Genomic DNA, 21966 nt, shown 5'->3' with positions numbered 1-21966 from the left:
GCCAGCGCCGTCTGAAGACACTTCCGGGTCACGTGGCCAGCGTGACGAAGCTGCTCTGGTGAGCCAGCACCAGCGCAGCACACCAGATGTATAAAGCAGTACCTATTTATCTACTTGCACTTAGGGGTGCTTTCAAACTGCTAGGTGGGCAGGAGCTGGGACCGAAAGATGGGAGCTCACCCTGCCGCGGGGATTCGAACCGCTGACCATACGATCAGCAAGTCCTAGGCACTGAGGTTTTACCCACAGCGAGTGGTACAAACAGTAAAAGGGCTTTATCTATTAATATATCCCTCACACCTCCTTACTTTGGGAATACAAATATGAACAAGACCTTGTAGCAACTCTGCATATTTTTTAATAGTTTAGTTTCAGTTCAAGACCTTTCCCCAGAACATTATGCAGCCTGGAGGTAGCTTATTGGTCACAGTACTGAAACAGTCCCCTTTTAAAATGGTGTATTACATCTTACTTCATAGAATTACAGTCATACCTCGGGTTACAGGCACTTCAGGTTGCATTTTTTTGGGTTATGGACCCGCCGAAACCCGGAAGTACCGGAATGGGTTACTTCCGGGTTTCGGCGGTTGTGCATGCGCAGAAGCGCTAAATTGTGCTTTGCTCATGCACAGAAGTGCTGAATTGCAACCCACGCATGTGCAGACACACCACTGTGGGTTGCGAACGCTGTGGATTGTGAATGCTGCGGGTTGCAAATGCTGTGGGTTGCGAACGTGCATCCCGCACGGATCACGTTCACAACCCAAGCTTCCACTGTATGAATTAATTAATTGGGTTTTTTTAGAGTATACTTTTTGTTCTCTTTTCTTTTTGCTGGCAATTTTGGAAATGTCCAAGTGAACCCACATGCCCACACTGAATAGTTCAATATACCCCACCCACCCACCCACCCAAAAGAAGAATGTGGCTGGCAGACAATATTTACATTTATATTACTGACATAGCGGGTGTTGAAACAGCAGGTGTCCTATTGATTTTGGTTTTCCATGTGAAGCTGATACATCTGTAAAAATAGACATCACAAAAATGTTAAACACTAGTAGACAAGTTGAAAAAGCAAATGCCAAAAACAAGATAATGATGATTGTGATTACACTTTTATTACCTGCTGTAGCACTGCTATAAAGTCATCCAGAAATGTTCTTAGGCTCTGTTTCTTATATCTGGTACATGAAGGGCACGTCTGTCAGATGAAGAAAAAGTCTTACTTATTTTTCATGTGTTTTAAAGCATGTACACAATAAAATTAATTAGCTGTCTCCATTTTTTTTGAAAAGAAACAAAGGTGAGAAAGTAAGAAGGTGCTGTCCCCTATCTTAAGTGTTACCTATTCACTTTTGTAATGTTTGTGCCACCTGATACCCTTGGTTGCAATGCTTAGTCTCTAGAAAACTTGTTGGTGATCATCTTTTATTTCATATATCCCAGGGCTGAACACAAACACTTTCTTTGAGATGTGGTATTTTAGCCTCATCACCTGGAGTCATTTTCAAATGGTAAAATGAAGCAGGAAGCTCTGGGTTCAGCCTTCTCCTTAAGAACAGGTGTATGACTTGAGGTCTCACAGGTCCAACACAGCATCTCAAAATTCTAGGTTTCTGTCATTGAAACTCTACGGTATATAATCCTATAGGTTTGAATGCAAAACTGGGTGGCAGAAAAGCCAGCCCAGTCTTCACACTGATTATTCCAGTTTATTCGGGCAATCCTACATAAGCAATGAGTTTTTGGCAGAAGGTTGCCAAAGTGACAAAGTGTGACTTCAACCCCAGCATACATTTTCCATGAATTTCAGGAAATTGTAACTTGCAGTCTTACCACATCAGAATATCGTTTTGCCATTTAAGAACCAAAAGGAATCCTTACAAGAATTCTCCTAAGTAGGTTAGTATCATCCATTTGCTTAAGATTTGGAGATAGTGACATGTCTAAGGCCACACTGACCAGGATCATAGGGAGCTGTAGCCCCTCATGCCACCACAGAAGTCATTATAGAAGACCAGAATTCAACACCGCACAAGGGAATACCGCTAGAAAAGGAGAGTGATTTCTCCAAAAGCCAACAAGAGTGTGTGGGTCTGGCCAATGTTTGTCATAATAAAAACTGAGCTGCTACTTGAAACAGGAACTTGAAGCTTATATTCTTACTCCTGATCATGTTACACCATAGTTTAATTCACTCACTGTTTTACTTTTCAGCTGGGGGTGCTACATACCTAGCTTCTAAAAGCAATTCTGCTCTTAATACTATTGTCCCTGAGGACACAGCAGGGAGAGTAGAAGTTGGAAATAAAGTGTCCTATTTAATCATTAGAAGTTGTCTAATGGCTTATTCACAGTGCCATGTGATGATTCAAGCTGTGGTGCTATATAGTTTATGTGTTGACTCTTATTGTATCAGCTTCCATTGAGCTTTCTAAGCCCATTAATCCACTACCCATCTGTTGAGACAGACATGTGAAACATAATTATTTATAAAGTTAATCTTGAATGATACAGGCACAAATCTTCATGTCTGGTAAACCTGCTAGCACCCTTTATTGTTGCAGAACCTAATGGAACATACCAAAACATCAGACAAATTATTGGGTCAGTCCATTTACTGTAAAATAAAATGTTATCATTAGCCATACCGAGTCAGATGCACCGGGAATAGGAGGAGGACGGAAATATTTGATGCGAGTGAGGATCACACCTGTTTTGCGATCCTGTAGTGGCCTTAATAATAAGGTTTCATTTTTGAAGCAGTCTAAGGCAGAGAGGAGGCAAGTGCCCTGGAAGGAAAAACATATATATCATTATATTGATGCAAGATATTCTTAGACTTCTGGTCATATTTGAACAGTCAAATTTGTCTTCCCACATGAAGTGTTTTAGGTCCGTACTCATTTTACCACTTTATGTTGCCATTCTGACAGCTTTGCAAGTACAACTGGCATTTTTCCCATTTCAGTTTTGCATGTGCCCTTCACACATACAGTGCAAAACCAGTCCAGTTTCCAATAGCAGCCAACCCATTACCTTCAGGAAACCTGCAAGTCAGGTGTGAAAGCAATAGCCATCTCCCACTCTTGCTCCCCAAACGCTGCTTACTCAAGCTTGTAATCTGCCTTGAGCTTCCCAAATTTACAACAATGGGACCTTTTCTAAACTAAGACCGCTATGCCCAGAAAACTACTAGTACAGAGTGGTAGGTAAGGGCATTAAAAGACTGTTGTGTGTGTGAAACCGCTAACTTCCTGAGCCTCGCAGACTGTATTGCTTGAAAAGTTATGATTAAGCAGTTAGTCACTAACTGTAGATACATTGCTTCTGGGATCCTGGCAGGGTTTTCTAAGAGGGAAACTAGTTCTGTTTGTTTTAACACATACTGAGCTATTTAAAGAATGCTAATTTGATGGGAACTATAATCATATCTTACAGTTAACAAATGTAGCAAAGAAGTGGAAGCCCTTCCTTGCTCAAGTTATGAGCAAAAACAGAGTAGCATTCTGAAGCGTAACAGAATGTAGTAAGCAGAAGGAAGTTGGGTGAGTTTTTTCTGTTACTTTTAAAATGTAAGTTTTCAGTTATATTGTTCTGTAAAAGAAGCAATTTCTATGTGGTCTGATTTATTTATTTTTTAAGTCAAGGCAAACAAGAGTGCTCAATTTTCATACTTCAGCTTTCAGAAATATATACCTTTTTTATAATGCATAATGATGTCAAGTGTAATGCAACTAGTTCATGGAGCAATGTTATTTGCCCTTCTAACTATTTTCAGGAAACAATTGTATTTACGCACATTTAACTCCAAGATCCCTTGCTGGGTAAAAACAATCTTCTTCTTCCTCAATTATTTTAAATGCAAAATGCCAATTTAAAAGTGAAATTTCTTTCTCTTTTAATGTTACCCTAGATCATGCTTAGAATTACAGTCACCTTTCTTGTGTTAGTCCTCCTTCATCAAAACAATATTCAAAATGACTCTGGTGATATCTTTACGTTGACCAACTAGGTTTGTAGAATAGCCAGCTGATGGTGGCCTTGGAGAACCTGATATTATAGCTAGGTGGATATTATGACCCAGTTTTAAGCAGGGACACCGTGGAAGCCTCGCCTAATAGGCTTTGAGCTTCTGAAAGAAGAGTGCTGTACAAGTGTAATAAACAACAAACTTTTGACCTGCCATTACAAAACACTTGCTGCTCTGCCTGCAGAGCTGGTGCAATAAAAGGTATAAACAGCTGCCTTTGTTTGGGACTAAAATGGCATCAGTCCTTTCTACCACACACCCTGTTAACAAATCAGTAATCCGTTTGGATTGAGAGAGCTGTATGTTCTAGCCTTTGACCAATGTATATTTATTACTTAATTAGAACAAAATAAGAAACTAATCCTGCAAGGCGATGAGTGCTTTTTTCTCCTGAGATCTGGTTAATCCTAAATCACTGCTTCTTCCAGGGCCATTTCACTTGCACAAGAGCAACCCAACAATGGATGACCAGTACCCATGATATAGGTATTCAGCACTATGCAATACATATGGCATCAACAGCTACAATTTGAAAACAAATCTAGAATGTTTAACAACAGAAAGCAAATGTTGAGTCAGTCTTACCAGGATATTTCTTGGTGAATGTAGTTCAACAGTATCCTAGATAAATATAAAAACAAGTACATTTTATATTTCATACTTTCATTTAAAACTTTGTTAATTCCCCACCCCCACCCCAATAAATAGAAAATTTACATTTCATTTGCATTGCTATTGAAACCATACTTACATTTTGTATCCTACGCTGCAAGTGTTTTAAGTTCTCAATGAGTTCATTAAAGGCTGTAGTGGGTCTCTTGACTGTAGCAGCCTGAATTAGACTGGTAGAAAAGGCACAGAGCAGACAGTAAATGAGCACCCTTGACATATCTGCAGGAATTTAATTTTAAATCATAAGGAGAATAAGTGCTCTCTGAAGAGTTAGGTTAATTTAGCTGTTCTCAGGTACGTTATACCTACCTATTTATTAAGACTTTCTGGTGAGATAAGAAAAACCACACATTTCACTTTGGAAAGCTTTATTTCATGGATTAATGAGTAACCCCTTTTTCTTTTCCACTGGCTTGATGCATATAGGTGAGAGAGTTTGTGCGTAGGAGCATGGATTCATGAGTTAAAATATGTCCCATTCGCATATTGGGCAGGGAAAAAGAGTGAAAGGGTGAATTCCCATTTTCAGTATGAGTCATGTGCCTCAATATGATGTATATGTAATAAATGAAGATGATGTATGTGCATGACGGACTCTTACCTGTCATAATTTGGCAGACCCAATTTCACACCAGCAAATCAAATCTTAACCCAACTTTTTCCCCAACAGAAGTTGGGGTAAAATTTTAGTTGCTAGTTTTGAACCCTTAAAACAGAAGGGGGATAAGCATTATGGATGGAGTTGTACTTTTTTCAGAAACTGCTCAGCTCATGTATGCCAATTGGTCATCCAAATTATTAAGAGTTTGTTCAAACGCTCCAAGATCTGAATAAGTCCTTTCCTGGGCTGTTTCAGACTTCACATGGCAAATTGCTGGTCTAGAAGTATTCTGTGTCTTGATTCCACTTATCATGAAAAGCATACACGTTAGAGAGATGTGTCATAAGTTTTTCCTCTCACCATTCCCCCAAGGACATCAGAATGGCCAATATAGTCCTCTCATTTGATCCTTCCAGCAATACTGTGATGTACCTTAGATTGAGAGATGGTGACTGGCCCATGGTCACCCAGTCAGTGAAGGGATTTGAACTTGTGTCTCGCCCGTCTCAAACCAGCACTCTGACCACTACACCAGGGGGAACTGGCATGGCACCCTCCAGATTCCCACTGTTTTCCATGGAGTTTATTCTCTAGTAAATGTATTTAGGATTGCCATCTGAATGAGCTCTGGAACCTTGAAATACCAAGACCACATACCAGCATTCGACACTCCTATTGTTCTAGGTGCATTTTGTGACAGGGAATTTCATTAATGTGAGCAGTTTCCGAGCTCTGGACGCAGTACTGAGCCTAAGATTTCAGATTAAAACTGCCACTGCTGAAAGAAAAGGAGGACCTTTTCTGTCTCTCCACTTCCAACCACTCTCTGAAGACTGGAGAAGGGACCCTCATAAGAATATTGGGGGGGGGGGCAAGGGAAGTATGGCTGTTTTTTGCAGTCTTAAGATGAGGACTAGGCCAAGTGAAAAATGAATGTAAGTTCATTCATTTTCAGCTTTGTATTCTTGTTATTAAAAAAGCGCACCTACCCTGTTGGGTTGAAATAACGACAGACAAGTAGCAAGTGTCATATGGGAGGCATCTCCCAAGCAAGTCTCGGGGAGTCCCTTTTATTGAATATTACAGCATTGCCACACATGTGCTTATTGCTGATTGGTTAACACAAGTACATTGCGGCGCCCATAACCTAAGTTTAAGGTGCCATTTAGCTCCTAGCTTCATATCACAGTTTCAAACACTGGCACAAACAAGGTGCTGGTGTATGTGGCTTTACCCATTTCCTTTGGACCCCACACCACAGAAAGGGGTCGCTGTGGTGATCTCTTGGTGTTGTGTCGTCTACCTGCTTTTTGCCCTTCATGATTGTCTTCTTTCAAGAAATACAGTTTTCGATGATGGGAAATATCATTGAAATCGATGTGTAATAACGCAGATCATTTTCTCTCTCTCCATTCTCAGATATGAAGGACTTTAAAATATGGCTATATTTTTTTATAGCTCAGCTTCAGTGGACCAGTAGGGCTTTTTAAAATGTAGGATGCTTTATCCCAAATATTTAGGATTTGAAACAATAGATAAAACAAAATTATGCCAAGGCTTTCAAAAGATGCTCCAGCTTGAGACTTTTGGGGGATGGAGACTCATTGGGGCACCTTTGCATGTACCCTAGTTGTGTTGACTAGCTAGTACAGATGGTGATGTCACTCTGTGTTAACTGTAGAGGTCACAACTGAGCATAGGGCAGCAGATGATTTTGTTGCTCTGTTGTAGGGGCATAAACTAGAAGGTGTCACCAACGTTGAAGCCTCTCTTGTGTGGTGGTGCCCATGAAGTGGCGATCACAGGTTCTGGCAAGATTTCATGGAGATTGCATGGAGCGCACGAGATTTCATGAGATCTCACCAGAAACCACTGGCACTGCCAATGCTGCTTCTCCACTGGCAGTGGGGCAGGTGGGGAGCCCCTGGAGGTACTGTCTCTTGGACTTCTTCAGCCCACCTCATGAGCAGACCATCCCTGCTCACTTGTTCCATTTTGTGGTTCACTTTGTGACAGGAACTCTCAGCTTCGTTTAGGAGAGCCAGTGTGGTGTAGTGGTTAAAAGCAGTGGACTCGTAATCTGGTGAACCAGGTTCGCATCCCCGCTCCTCCACATGCAGCTGCTGGGTGACCTTGGGCTAGTCACACTTCTTTGAAGTCTCTCAGCCTCACTCACCTCACAGAGTGTTTGTTGTGGGGGAGGAAGGGAAAGGAGATTGTTGGCCGCTTTGAGACTCTTTAGGGTACTGATAAAGCGGGATATCAAATCCAAACTCTTCTTTTCTTCTTCTAGGAGGTGAAGATACAACATTCAGAGGACTTTAAAGTTGTGCTATGTCAGTTGAACATTCTGTCTGTTTATGCTCTTCAGCTCCCCAGGGAATGGTTCCCCCTCTCCTACCCACCTATGATGTTCTGATTCTTCTCCCAGCTCCCCCTGCCCCCAAGCCAGTTTTTGGGGTGGGGGCAGAGAGCGGAGAAAGCCCCATAGTGCAAGTATAAGACCTTGCACAGGGCTTCCACTGATGGAACTCATTAGGTGAATCCCACCCATTGTTTTCTACAGGTTCTCCTTGTGTAATTCTATTATTAATATTGAGTTGGAAAGCAAATGGAAAGCACTCCTGTTCACATAAGGGGGTAGAGGATGACACTTGATGAATTCCTTTTCTCACCACAACCAAAGGACTGCTGTTTTGCAGATCTGTGGAGTTGGCACAGGGGGTTGCAGTGGGAAGGAGAAAGCTGGAAAACCCCAATCCATAGGCATAAATTTGCTCACAGTTCTTATGATCCAACCTTTTGAGTGTTAGGTAAAGGTAAAGGTACCCCTGACTGTGAGGTCCAGTTGTGGACGACTCTGGGGTTGCGCGCTCATCTCGCTCTATAGGCCAAGGGAGCCGGCGTTTGTCCACAGACAGCTTCTGGGTCATGTGGCCAGCATGACTAAGCCGCTTCTGGCAAAACCAGAGCAGCGCACGAAAACGCCATTTACCTTCCCGCTGGAGCAGTACCTATTTATCTACTTGCACTTTGATGTGCTTTTGAACTGCTAGGTGGGTAGGAGCTGGGACTGAACAACAGGAGCTCACCCCATCGCGGGGATTCAAACTGCCGACCTTCTGATCAGCAAGCCCTCGGTTCTGTGGTTTAGACCACAGCGCCACCTGCTAGTCACCTGCTAATTTATATGATAAAAGCTTACCTTAGTGATCTGAAGCATTAAGCACTTCCACAGATATTGATTTCTGTGATTTATACCCCTTTGCTGCCACACTGCAAACCTCTCTCAGAATGGCAATCTCTTGAACATTTTTTTAAAAAATCAATAAAAACAATAAAACAACTCTTAACAGTAAGGCGAGGAACGCAGGTGGCACTGTGAGTTAAACCACAGAGCCTAGGACTTGCTGATCAGAAGGTCGGTGGTTCAAATCCCTGCGATGGGGTGAGCTCCTGTGGCTCGGTCCCAGCTCCTGCCAACCTAGCAGTTCGAAAGCACGTCAAGTGCAAGTAGATAAATAGGTACCGCTACAGCGGGAAGGTAAACAGCGTTTCCGTGCGCTGCTCTGGTTCGCCAAAAGCGGCTTAGTCCTGCTGGCCACATGACTCAGAAGCTGTACGCCGGCTCCCTCGGCCAATAAAGCGAGATGAGCGCCGCAACCCCAGAGTCGGTCACGACTGGACCTAATGGTCACAGGTCCCTTTACCTTTTAACAGTAAGGCACAACAGCAGAAAACACAACACAACATGGTCAGTTAAAAAAAGTATCGGATGGAACTAGAGATGGACAAGTTGGTCAGTTTTGGTTCTCCCTCATTTCTCATTTTTCCAATTGTAAGTTCACTTCTCCACATTTCAGTCTGTGTTTTTAATGAGTGATGTTTTAATGTACTTTTAATCTTTTGTTGGAAGCTGCTCAGAGTGGCTGGGGAAACCCAGCCAGATGGGTGGGGTATAAATAATAAATTATTATTATTATTCAGCATTGCTGTGGCATTTAATCCTTGCGATTATTTTATCTGCTGTTCATTTTAATGGTATTTCATGTCTGCTTCTTTTTAAAATTATAATCCTGTTTTATCTAATGTGTGCTGTAAACCATTCTGCAATCAGGATGTCTACATAGCCTGATTGGTAGATAAATAAATATATAAATATATAAATTCTCCAGGCAGGGCGCCAACCACGGATTTAAAAGTGTGTGATCTCTCTACGGTATCCTGTGCAGTTCATGCTCTTTGAAGAACTGATATAGTCCACATCTGATAAGAGCAGGGGTTACGCCTTTTCTAAAAGCTCAGTTTAGGAACATGCTGAGTCAACAGCTCGTGGGCTTTAAATCTGAATTCTATTCAGTGGAATTCTAGAAACCCTGGGCAACAATTCTCTGTTTCCCCTCACTTACCACCCAGCTACAGTGACTTAAGCCCTCGTTCACAGCCAGGTTTCCCCACCCACCTATTCTTAAAGTGAAGAGATGCTTTTCCTATAGCTTAGTCACTATTGGGTTACATACAGTTCAACCCCTTTAAAGGCTAATGATGAAATTAACTGCTTTCAAAGAATTTTGTTGAAAGTGACCCCTGTGAAGTTTCTTTCATTGCAGAATAAGGAAATGATGGGAGTAGAGAGAGAGAGAAATTGGGAAGCATAAGAAGGGAGTAACTTGGGAATTAACTCTGGTTCCACTCTTGTCCTGGCTATCTATCACAGATTATAGAGGGAACTGCACTGAGAAATGGTTCAGAAATAGGTGATTCACCCTTTCTCCATGCTCCACTAAAAACAAAACAATTAATATGATTCACTATAGAAAGTATAAACGAAGTTAATAATCATCACGTTCTCTGTATCATAATCTATACAGCATTTCTGAGGTTGCCTTTGTTTCTGGCATTGTGGTTGCATTTTACTTGAAAAAGGTCTGACAAATTCGCTGATGCTTCTGGGGACTTTTTAGATTTTTTTTGCTTGCTAATGCAGTTCTCATGACATCATTGAAGGGCTAAGCTGTTTTGCTCAGTAAACTTTTTCCATAGAACATGTTGCATTGCTAAGCCTTTAAAGAATAAGAACACATCCTGCAGTTTGTTGGGGTTTTTTTTAAGTAGTTGTATTCAGTGCTGTTATTTTTGCATTTCTGTTATTTCCTTTCAGCATTTTTCCATCAGCTATCTGTGGCAAATCAGTTTAAATGGGAACAATGGGTGAAAACGTCAATGTGAATTTGAATAAAACATGAGGAAAATTTCCCCAAAGCTTAACAGTTACCTTTGGAATTAGTTATGTGTATTCATAAGTATTTATAATTTTTTTTAAAAAAATTAAGCTTTGTAATGTTCTTCAACAGAACTTCTAGCACATAATTCAGTTGGTTGTGAACGCATTTCTGTTAAAGCAATATGGAGTAAACTAGATCCATGTAACCTGATTTTTATTTTTTTACAATCAAGCGATATATAGATTTCATGCACTAAATAAAATAAGTGCCACTAAATATTTTAAATGATGTGTTAGAATTCCTGCTTCATCACTCTGATCTGTGTGCATATCACATGTGAATTAGGAACCATAATTTGAAGTAAATGAGGTGTGCATCTGAATTTCTCCCTTAAATTGTAATCTGCTTTCAATTAGATGTGTATTTGAATATGCATCAGTGTTATGCCTCAATCATTCAGACACAGAATTATCAGCATGCCTCAAAGAAGGGGCAGGTTTCTAAAGCTACCAAAAGCTGAGACAGAGAAAAACTGCCTCCTGCTCATCCTCTATTCTTCATTGTACTTGCTGCCATTCCAGCTCCAGCTCCCCACTTGTTTTAATACATGTGTCAACACAGGCAGACACCTAGTGCTGCAAGGAGGGAAATTCCTCTCCGTTCTTTCTCTGGCATACTGGGACAACAGCTTAAAGGTTTGTGGGAGATGTAGTTCTCCCAGGGGCTCAGTCTTTCAGAGGAATCTATTTCCCAAGTGCTGTTAATCAGCATTCTGGAGTGTCTGAGAAGGAAGTAGGAGACCCTTCTCCCTTTGCACTATGCACCTCTGGGACTGTTGGCATCGTTGTATATATCGAAAGTAAATGGCGAGGTGTGTTTCAAGGGTATGTGCTGGTGGGGCATGCTTCTGGAAACAGAAAGGATGGGTCATGTAATCTGAGTCCTACGACTTTCCCTAGTTTTCCTCTCCTCTCCCTCCAGGAAATCCCTTCCCCAGTTAATTGCTAAATTAATCTGATGCAGGTCTCTGAGATAATATCTATCTCTGTTCATGTATGACTCCCCATCTTACATGTAGCTAGAGTTAAATATAAGGCTATCGTGATCATCATTGGCTACTTTAGCCATAACCATTATTGCTTTCAGTAGGACTTAATTCTTAGCAGATTGGGTTAGAAGTCACACTCATTATTTAAATGGTGGGCCACCTCTAGACCTTTTGGTGTAGTTTCATAGAATTTTTCTCTGATTACTTGGAAGTTTCTGAAAAATGTGTGCTGTTGATTTAATAAACACACTTCCCAGTCAGAAAAAAATATCAAGATAGTGCACAACATATACAAATACAATAGTATAAAACAATACAAAATTGTCACTAAAATGACTAACTCAACTTTTGAAAATTAAACAACTGGACAGGCCTGCTGGCATTAAATGGTCTTCAAGAGATGCCTGGAAATTAGTAGCTAGGAAGCATGCTGAATCTCTGCTGGAAGGAATAGTCCACAACGTGGGACCAGTGACACAAAATGGCCTAGTTGGAGCAAGTTGGGTTTCTGAAACCCTGGGATAATTAATAGCTCAGCTGGGATATAAGGGCTCAGGCATACCGTAAGTGTCAGACATCAGAGAATCCGATCCTCCCACGGCAGGCTGCCAGGGACAGACAGACAAGAAAAGCTCTTACCAAAGTCTTTTATTCAATATTCACAGAGAGAGGCTTAGAAAGGCAACCTCTTGGAGTAATGGTGTTGCTCCAAATAAACTCCACCCCTCTTTCCTTCTCAATTGTCAACAGCACCCCCCCCCCTTTACGGTGGCTGTTTAAGGCCATTTGCCTCTTAGCTCTTTGCTCTCCTACTTTCACTGCTCGCCGGGTTCTGGGAGAAAGGGGGTCTGGAATGCTTTCTAGTGATAACGTGTCAGCCAGCTGCTCCGGTTCTGCTTGCTTCCCCCCTTCTCCTGTTATTTCCCAGCTTTGCCCCTCATCTATCTCTGAGCCATGACCTTTTGGAAACCACTGTTGTAAATCTATACTGTCTTCCTCTTCTCTGGAAGATTGAGGCGGAGGAGGAGGCAGTCTCCACCATTCCTCCTCAGTCCAGTCCCTGACAGTAAGGTACCTTGCCCTCAGTTTGTCTGGGGCTTTGTATATTATTACAAGAACCTTGCCAATATTAATGGTACATTGCAATGTTACTTAAGCCTCCCATGTATCATACTGTAAACCACAATTAGTGAGTCAAAATCTAATGAGATGCCTCTTTACAGCCCAACAGGAATAAGTGGTGAAACTGTAAACCCACTGAAGAATTAAGTGAATCATACCTACATCTAGGCCTCCCTCAGTTCCCTATGGCAGCTGCTAAAATATAAAGTGAAAGGAATAAAAGCACTAAATGATTTAGAAGTACAATAAGGATTCAATTATCTTTATTAAACCAGAACCAAATAATAATATAACTCAGATATACATGTAAGCAGAACATTAAAAACAAACAGGAAATTGGAAATGAGGGCAGAGTAGCTCCAAAGTGTTATGCCTTGGAACATGAACAAGTAAATAACTTCAGACTGCAATTAAAGAAGAAGAAAAGATCAGAGAAATAACCCACAGGTGTATAGATGAAGTAACTTTCAAGCTTGGCCCATCTTACCAAGTTTCACTATGAATAATAAAATGGAACTTAAACCAAAGGGGGGGGGAATCACTACTGTTCCCCATTATTACCGTAAATGCAAAGAAAAAAAAGTAGGTGGAGATCATGTTTCCAAGGCATCCCGTTAATCTGTTACATATCAACAGTCCCCAAAAGCCCCAAACGAAGAGAAATCCCCCCATTCATTGGCAGACAGCATGCCGCACTTCACGTTTTCTTCACCGCCATGCCCAGGCGTTGTGACGCCAAATGAAATTCTGACTTTTTTTTTCACATTTCCATTTCTGTTTATCAGATTTCCTGCCTGCCCCAAATTGTCTGTATCTCTGGCAATCTAAATCTTGATCCTTGTACACAGTGGCTGGTGACTAATGTAAAAAGTAAAAGTTCCTCTTCAGGCTCCTCTCTCAACGTGTTCCAAAGTGCGCTTCCTGGTGTCTAAGGCTCACTTGTCAGACTTGCACTTCTTCCAAACATATATATGGACATAAGAGCCCTGCTCAATCAGCCCAAAGGCTATCCGGTCCACCATCCTATATTCTCACAGTGGCCAACATGAGGCCCATGAAATGCCCACAAACAGGACTGCATATAACAGCACTCTCTACCCACTTAGTATAATGGGCAAGTCAGATTCAAAGGCATACCATCTGACAATGGACTTAACCTTATCCTTCATGAATTGGTCTAATCCTTCTTTAAAGCCATCCAAGTTGGTTGCCATCACTACATCTAGAGAGAGAGAGGATTGTATAATTAAACTTTCTCCATCCTGTGTTCTAGCATTAGGAGAAGAGAAGGAAAACTTGTTTCTATCAACTTCCTCTTCTATTATGTCTGCCCCTTACTCACTTTTTCCTAAATTAAAAAGCTCAAAACTTTTCCTCATTGGGGGCGGGGGACTCAGGCAAGGTTTGCTTCATGAGAATGTTGAACTCCAAAGTATGCACAACCTACATATTGCAAGAGCTGGTTTAGAACATGCTGGAAGTCAAACATTGGAACCCTCTGCTAGGCCCATAACCTACTGTCAGTAGATCATTGATGCCTGACCCAGCAAAACTGTAAAATCATCCCTACCTTGTGAAAGTAGCTGCCTGCATTTTTAAAAAGGGGTGGGGGCTCTCGGGTACAGTCTAATGCTGGTTTATTGAAGATCTCATAAAGTTAAAAAAGCATCATATGAGACATCAAGCAGTAGATTACATACATGCATTTCCTACATGTAAAACACCTAGAATGGGATTGACAAGTGGTCCTGCTTAGACTGTGAGACAGATACTAGCCACAAAAAAGTTGTTAATCAACACCAAGTAACTGTTTCTAGAAAAAATGAACTTCGTAAAGCATTTATTGCACTGACGCTTTCAGGGAAGGTTAGGAATTTATATGCACTTTCATTGGGAGATCACCCACGTTTGTTTATTTAAGATGCTCCACACCACAGATTCAGGCACCCATGTGGAGGATCATGCCACTCAGAAGAAGCTGCCATGTGAAAAGCAACGATTTGGCATATGGCCCTCACTGTGTGGCACTGAGTGCAAGACCTAGGCAAACCGGACATTAAAAACACGCCAAACCAAAGTCACCCTTAGATGGCTTGTGTTAACTTCACTGGGGCTACTCCCAGAAAGAAAGAAAAAGTTTACACGTAGGTCTTTGCAAACCTCAAGGGCTTTGTATAGCAAACATTTATATAATTCTATAAGATCTGACTAACAAGATTGCAGCAGTCCGGCATACACTGTAAGCACCTCCATGTACAGCAGGGACAGGGAACCTGTGGCCCTCCAGATGTTTAGGGATGTAACTCTCCACTGGCAAGGCTGGCTGCGGCTGATAGGAGATGAAATCCAACAACAGCCTGAGGTACACAAGCTTCCCATTCCTGACACAGAGCACTGTTGCTAGCTGAATCCCAGTGATATGGGTTAAAATTCAAATAGTGGGCGGGGGGGGGGGGTCAAACAAGATGCAAGAGAGGAGAAGGGTGATCATTAGCGACTGTCCATTTGAGCAGAGGAACAACAGGAGGAGGCAGTGCTTACCTCTTCCTCCTCCAGCTGTTTTCCTGCTCAAAATTCCATCCCCATCTGCTCCTCACTGGCTGAAAAGGACAATTTTGAGCAGAAAAAACTACTGGAGGGGAGAGGGTTAAGCAGCTCCAATTTGTCCCCTGACATTTCCCTGATCAAACTGACCACCCTCACATTTCAGATGCATTAAGGGTCAGAACTCTGCTTGGCACTCCGTAAGGAACTACTGGCATCCAAAACCATCTACCTTATGATCTCTCCCCTTCAGTTAAGAGTACCATCCTTTCTTCTTTCAGTGAGGAAAAAATTAAATGTGGCTACAATTAAGGCTCGTACGTATTCACCTGTGTAGCTGAGCGAGGAACATGTTATTGACAAATAAAGATCTTATCACTTTACCATCCAAACCAAACACATGTTGGTGCAAATTCTTTAATGAAGAATTACAAGTCAACAATTCTGGTGTAATTTTTGTTGTTTTTAATGGGGTAATAAATCATCGTGATATCTCTCAAAGTCCTAGGAAGGAGGTTGCCTGTGCTCTTACATTTTGCAAGTTTTATAATGTGAACCAATCTTAACTTGGTCAGATCAGATACGAAGCACAGTTTTTGAGTCAGGAACCGTTTAAATCCAGCACCTTAAAAAAACAACCCCAAACCGATTTGGCAGATATTCATTCTCTCTCTCTCTCTCTCTCTCTCTCTCTCTCTCTCTCTCTCTCTCTCAAAAGCACCACTCATCTCCCTCCCTCAATCCAAACCTGGCATCCTATTGAGCTCATCATAGAATAGCAGAAATATTTTTAAATCTTTGCGGGTCACCTTTTAGGTAACATAGCCATTAATACAGACTGGTCTTTTTCATGATTCTCAAGAACTCCTGTTCATCTATTTCACCATCACCATCACGGTCAGCTTCATCTATCATTTCCTGTAAAAAAAACACTGAAGATTAAGCACTGACCTGGAAGCATCCAGCACTCATTTTGTTAAGTGTTTTCTCAGCTCCATTATAATGCCCAAAATTGTAATGCTTGATGAATAAGTATCCTAAATACAAACAGCAAACTCTTTTGCCAAATGCCTCTGCTTATGTAGTCAAAACAGAACTGTTTAAACACAAGGTATCAGCGGGATTTGAAGACACTCATGTTTTCAGAACTACAAAAAATAGTCTTTTTTCTTTCTTTCTCTTGGGGGAAGGGGGGGGGGGCAAACTTCCAACAATCAGGACTGAGCATGTTCAGTTCTACAAAATGATCACTGCATGTTGCAGGAGTGCGGAGAATACCAGCAAGGGGGAAATGGAACAGCATATCCTGGAAGAGGTGATGGCTGAACAGGTGTACTTTAGAGCCCTCTGAAATATGCACAAATACAATTAAACAGCCCAATGACCCTCAGTACCGCCAGCTCCAACTATTGCTGTTGTTTAGTCGTTTAGTCGTGCAGCATCTATGAATAAAGGCTTAGCAAAGCAAAACATTTACCTGTAACTCTTCATCTGTTAAGTTTTCTCCAAGTTCCTTGGAAACTCTCTTTAGGTTTCTAAATGAAATCTTGCCTGTCCCATCATCATCAAATAATCGGAAAGCCTTTAGGATTTCCTCTTTGGTATCTTTTTCACTCTTTGAAGAAAAGGAAGGGGGAGAGAAGTAAAAAAAGAAGTGCTGACTCTTACTCCAACTGCACAAAAGCAAAATTATGTCTTACCATTTTTTGGGTCATCATAGTCAAAAAGTCTTCAAACTCTATGACACAGCTTCCTTCTTTCCCGATATCTGCTACCATCTTTCTAATTTCTTCTTTCTTTGGCTCAAAGCCAAGAGCACGCATTGCAACCTGTAACAGAAAAGGTGTTGGAAACATAAGGGAGAGCCACCTGGAAGCTTGCGTGATTAATGGGCACCAGGTGATTAGCAAGACAGGAAGCTGCCTTAAACCAAGTCAGGAAAATGGTCCATCTAGCTCAGTATTGTCAACACTGACTGGCAACAGCTTCCCAGAGTTTCAGACTTGTATATATTTTTTCCAGTCCTATCTAGAGGTTGAATCTTGGACCTTTTGCACGCAAAGCAGATGCTCTGTAACTGAGCTATGGTTGTTTCAGTTTGTGTATTAATAAGCTAAATTTTTATGTATGTAGAAATAGTTCTGAAGCAAGAAACAGTCAGCCTTCACTTACAAAAACCACAATCCTGAGAGTATGCCTCACTAAAATCAATAGGGCTTACTTCCAAGTATACATGGTTAGGATTGCACTAGGTAAAGGGACCACAAACGACTCTGGAGTTGCGGTGCTCATCTCGCTTTACAGGCCGAGGGAGCCAGCATTTGTCCGCTCCGCAGACAGTTTTTCCAGGTCATGTGGCCAGCATGACTAAGCGGCTTCTGGCGAACCAGAGCAGTGCATGGAAATGCCGTTTACCTTCCCGGTGTAGCGGTACCTATTTATCTACTTGCACTTTGATGTGCTTTCAAACTGCTAGGTTGGCAGGAGCAGGGACCGAGCAAAGGGAGTTCACCCCGTCGTGGGGATTCGAACCACCGACCTTCTGATTGGCAAGCCCAAGGCTCAGTGGTTTACACCACAGCGCCACCTGCATCCCTAGGATCGCACTATAAATCACTACAAGAATACACACACATACCTTTAATTCTTTAACGTCAATGGTGCCAGATCCATCGGTGTCAAACAAATCGAAAGCTTCCCGGACCTCCTGCTTTTGCTCCTCGGACAATTCATGTTTCAGCCCACTTTTCCTTCGTAGGTTAGCACCCAAGGTTGGTCTTCTAAAACCGGATGCCTTTCATTAAGCGAGAGAAAGAGAGAATTTAAAAAGATTATTTGCAGAAAGCTAAAAATACAAAAATACATAGTTATCACATTCTAAAAAAATATATTTATGTCTACATGTATTTGATTTGCCAAAGTTGCTAAAATTAAAGAGCAGAGGACTTTTGGGCTGCAATTGTTTACCTCCCCGCCCCTCACTGTTCTGTATTGAAGTACCTATTATGACTACTCACGCAAAGGTGTTCTCACAGGTCTATATTAGATATGGAACCAGATCAGGCAATACAACCCCCTTCCCCCAGATCTGGCCCATCACATATTGGGGAGAAAGCACGCACTACTCTTTCCCTCCTTCCTAGCACACCAGCGTCACCTGCCCCTCCCCATCTCTACCTGTGGGGATGGAATGTACAATGGCCGCCCACATGTGTACAGTTATCAATGCACATAGGCAAAAAGAAAAACATCAGGTTTGATTTTCCTATTAAAAGCAGGAAATTAAGCACGCACACAATTATCATCTACGCACATAGAATTGTGCAAGTGTCACTGGGTTTTTCCCGCCTCGCATATACCATGAAGGGCATGGCAGACATGGTGGGTGGAGACAAGCTGCACACACATGCTCACCTCCACAAACTGGGGAGATGCATTGTCCAAGGCAGCTCATTCAACAAATACATGTTTGAACATACACAGGCAGTCCAGCTGTGTTGTATAAGCCTTTGCCCCAAGTAAGCATGCAGCCGTGCCACCTCACCCTATGCAAAGAGGAGCTCTAAGTAGATAGGCACAGACCAGTACCTTTTAATGCAGCTACTAAGCTCGCTTTTCACTTTCTCAACACCACTTCTGAAGTCACTTCTCTCTTCTGTTTGGCAGCCCTGCTTTGCACCCATTTGCACCTTCACCCCTGTGTCTATGCCTCCCCTCTTATTTTGTGCAATCCACCCTTGCACACAGCCCCTCCCACACTAAGCTGGATCTTCCTCCCCATTCACATATTGAACTACTAAGCACCCTTTTCACCTACTGCCCACTTATTAAGCCCACCTGTTCTTCAAACACTTTCCTGTCCTTGTTTTCATTATCCTATACCTTCTGCTCCCTTTTTTGCAACTCCCTTCATATCCATTTTCACCTTTACCCTGCATTTTCTTCTTCATCCTCCTTCCGCACAGACCACACCCACTTTCATATTTCCTCATCTATTTCGCAGCCCACACACTCCGTTATTATCTTCACCCTAACTCCTTTTTTCAACTCCCCCTTACACAGAGACCACATCCGTTCCCATGCTGTAGCCACTTTTGCTGTGATTATATAAGTTGCTGTATCTTTAAGGCAAATAGAATCTTAGAGAAGCACACCTGCCAGTTACTTTGTTCAGTTAGAGAAGGTTCAGTTCAGTTGATAGATGTTGTACCTATACATACATGGGTGTTTATGCTTGCTAATAAAATACCTATTCTAAATGATTACATTGAATCTGGAACTTCATGTTGAAAACAACACATGGTACCAGGGATGAAATACATTGTCCTAAAGTACTGTGGAATATTTGAGGGCTCTGCATCCTTTTAACTCTTTCACACAGGGCAGCTGAGGAAAGAAAGAGGGAGAAAATTTGAGTACAGTGGTACCTCGGGTTACATACGCTTCAGGTTACATACGCTTCAGGTTACATACGCTTCAGGTTACAGACTCCGCTAACCCAGAAATAGTACCTCAGGTTAAGAACTTTGCTTCAGGATGAGAACAGAAATCGTGCTCTGGCGGCACAGCGGCAGCAGGAGGCCCCATTAGCTAAAGTGGTGCTTCAGGTTAAGAACAGTTTCAGGTTAAGAACGAACCTCTAGAATGAATTAAGTACTTAACCTGAGGTACCACTGTACAAGAAAAAAATGAGAGGCGCTGAAAAGAAAATGGCAGTTTTAAACAGTGGCAGAGGGCGACAGTGAGTGGAAAATTGAGGTTTTAAATAACAGAGTAGAGCAAGCAGAAGGAGATAACTGAAGGGGAAAGTGGTGGTTTAAAACAAAGCTTCAGAAAGGAGTGGAGAGAGGCTCTGTTGTGTTACATTTTCGGTGTTAGCTTCTGTTTTGTATGCACCTCTGCTATTTCTTCTTGCTAAAACCTTTTTTGCAAATCTATTCAGACTTTTCCCACTTCTTTCCCCTCTCAGTGTCCTTCCCTTCTAGTTCTCATGCCACAGCCACAGCTGTTGTGCAACCTGTCTTCTCTTTGACTCCCCTACCCAACAACGACTTCATGCAAATCCAGGATTGTGATGTGACACTGCAAATCTTCTAGTGGAGGCTGTGTGATGGCGGTCTTACCATTACACACACACATGCACATTGTGTGAAGAAAGCGTGTTGAATAGTGGCTGTTCAAACTGCCTCAGAGAAGGAATGCTGCTTGCTACTTGGAGGCACGACACAAGTTTGCACAGACGTCTGGAGTGTCTGGGGCAAACCGAGCAGACCCAGTCACCCTGAAAGCAAAGTAACCCTTCCCCCAACTAAGTCTAAAAAGTGGAGAGGGGCAGGAAAGATGGAGGCTGGCACAAGAGATCTAGGGCTTGGGCACTGCTGCCCCACAGTCTTCTAAATTTGAGATGGAGGCATCAGTTATAAAGCTAAATGGCACACTTACCTGCAAGTAACTCAGTGGGTCTTACTTCCCTGTAAACATTCAAGGGAGCACTGTGTGCTGTCAGATTCGTATTGGCGTTGTTTTTACTCGCCTCAGCTTATCATAGGAAACCGCGAGAAAACCACGAATAACATGATGGGTGGGGGGTGAAAGATGTTCCAGGGGTGGGTGGGCTTTGAAGAGACTGGAATGGGCGGGCAAACAGACAGCTTTACCAGCTCTGGTCCTCATAAGTAGGAGGCGGGAGCAGGCACTGTTTTATAATGCATGAAGAACTGCGGGCAGGAAGCACAACTCACCATTCTGTAAAATCTGTCTCGCCCCGCGCTTGGTTCGCTCAACGAAGAGGCGGATGCCGACTCTTCGACCACCTGCGTTCTCTGACTCATGCCGCTCCGCCCCTAAAAGCTGAACACTGTCCAATGACAGAAGGGATTCCCGGCAAGCCCCGGCTCCTTTCGCTTCCTAGGGCCAACCAGGCGGCAGGAGGGGAGTTGCGGGCCTTGTGACGTCACGCAGAACGCCGTTGCCGTTTCTGGCTGGGTACACAAACAAAGCGGAGGTGGTGTCCTGGCAACCGCCCCCCCCCCTTCCCATCGGAGGGCGCCGGCGTGCTGTTAACAGGGAGGAGAGAGAGCGGCCAGGGGCTTGATTTATGTCAGGAAGCTGGCCCCTTCCCCAATTGCACTGCGGAGTTCTGGAATAAGTGAGGGAGCAAAAAGGAGGAGGAAAATAAACTGCCTTTTAGCATGTGCAGAGTGTCTCTACTAGTACAAATCCCTTAGGTGATAGGCACATTGAACCCTGAACGCCATAGTGCGGTGATGCCAAAGTTGTGAGCAAGCTTTGGAGCTCTCCAGGACGCTTCTTTGGCGTGAATGTTAATACTGGACGTGGGTTGCGCAGGTATCAGGGAGCGAGGAAGGAACAAGAGAGTACAGGAGTCAGAACATGAGGTGAAAAGGCTTCAGTCTGCAGTCTGCCCCTGCAGCGGGTTCTCCCTGCACGCTTTACACATTAACCACGCAGTCCTCTTTTGCGCCCGCTGACTTAAACGGGAGTTGGCTCTCCGGGAAGTGCACCCAGTAATAAGGCTGCAGTTAATGTGGTTCCTGGGTGAGGAGAGTTTGAGCCGCAAACACTTCCACTTTGAGAAGCGAGTTCCAAGAATTGGCAGGCAAGCAGTCGCACTTTCTAATCCTTTCGGTGTTGGTTTTGCAAGTCGAGAGGCGGGTGAATACACGCACGCATGCACAGTGCACTTCTCTGAAATATT

At 42.7% G+C, this 21966-nt stretch overlaps 2 protein-coding genes and 2 long non-coding RNA genes across 4 annotated transcripts in view; 1 reads left to right on the top strand and 3 right to left on the bottom strand.

Moving 5' to 3' along the window:
- Positions 1–934: 934 nt before the first annotated feature.
- On the bottom strand, positions 935–6897 carry LOC310742717. The gene is made up of 6 exons (XR_014538661.1): positions 6613–6897; positions 4788–4878; positions 4622–4657; positions 2655–2795; positions 1127–1204; positions 935–1024 (listed from the first exon to the last, which is right to left on the bottom strand). It is a non-coding gene; the product is annotated as an uncharacterized lncRNA (long non-coding RNA).
- Positions 6898–12937: 6040 nt separating this feature from the next.
- Positions 12938–21966, bottom strand: part of LOC310742617 — a 114390-nt gene continuing 105361 nt past the window's right edge. Inside the window, exon 2 of the long non-coding RNA XR_014538615.1 lies at positions 12938–14912. This is a non-coding gene — a long non-coding RNA (uncharacterized lncRNA). The remainder of the gene's footprint in view (positions 14913–21966) is intronic.
- On the bottom strand, positions 15697–21127 carry LOC310742447 (uncharacterized protein). Its single transcript, XM_083571974.1, has 5 exons — positions 20990–21127; positions 17887–18042; positions 16949–17077; positions 16726–16863; positions 15697–16166 (listed from the first exon to the last, which is right to left on the bottom strand). The coding sequence occupies exons 1-5, from the start codon at positions 21077–21079 to the stop codon at positions 16077–16079; spliced, it is 603 nt and encodes a 200-aa protein (XP_083428100.1). The 5' UTR covers positions 21080–21127; the 3' UTR covers positions 15697–16076.
- BBS12 (Bardet-Biedl syndrome 12) overlaps positions 21255–21966 on the top strand; it is a 7092-nt gene continuing 6380 nt past the window's right edge. The window contains exon 1 of the mRNA XM_083571264.1: positions 21255–21396. The gene's annotated coding sequence lies outside the window, so the exon portion shown is untranslated. The remainder of the gene's footprint in view (positions 21397–21966) is intronic.

Source organism: Podarcis filfolensis (assembly GCF_964270895.1).
Source record: "Podarcis filfolensis genome assembly, chromosome: 9".
Classification (NCBI taxonomy): Eukaryota; Metazoa; Chordata; class Lepidosauria; order Squamata; family Lacertidae; genus Podarcis; species Podarcis filfolensis.
This window is presented reverse-complemented; position numbering and strand designations above follow the sequence as displayed.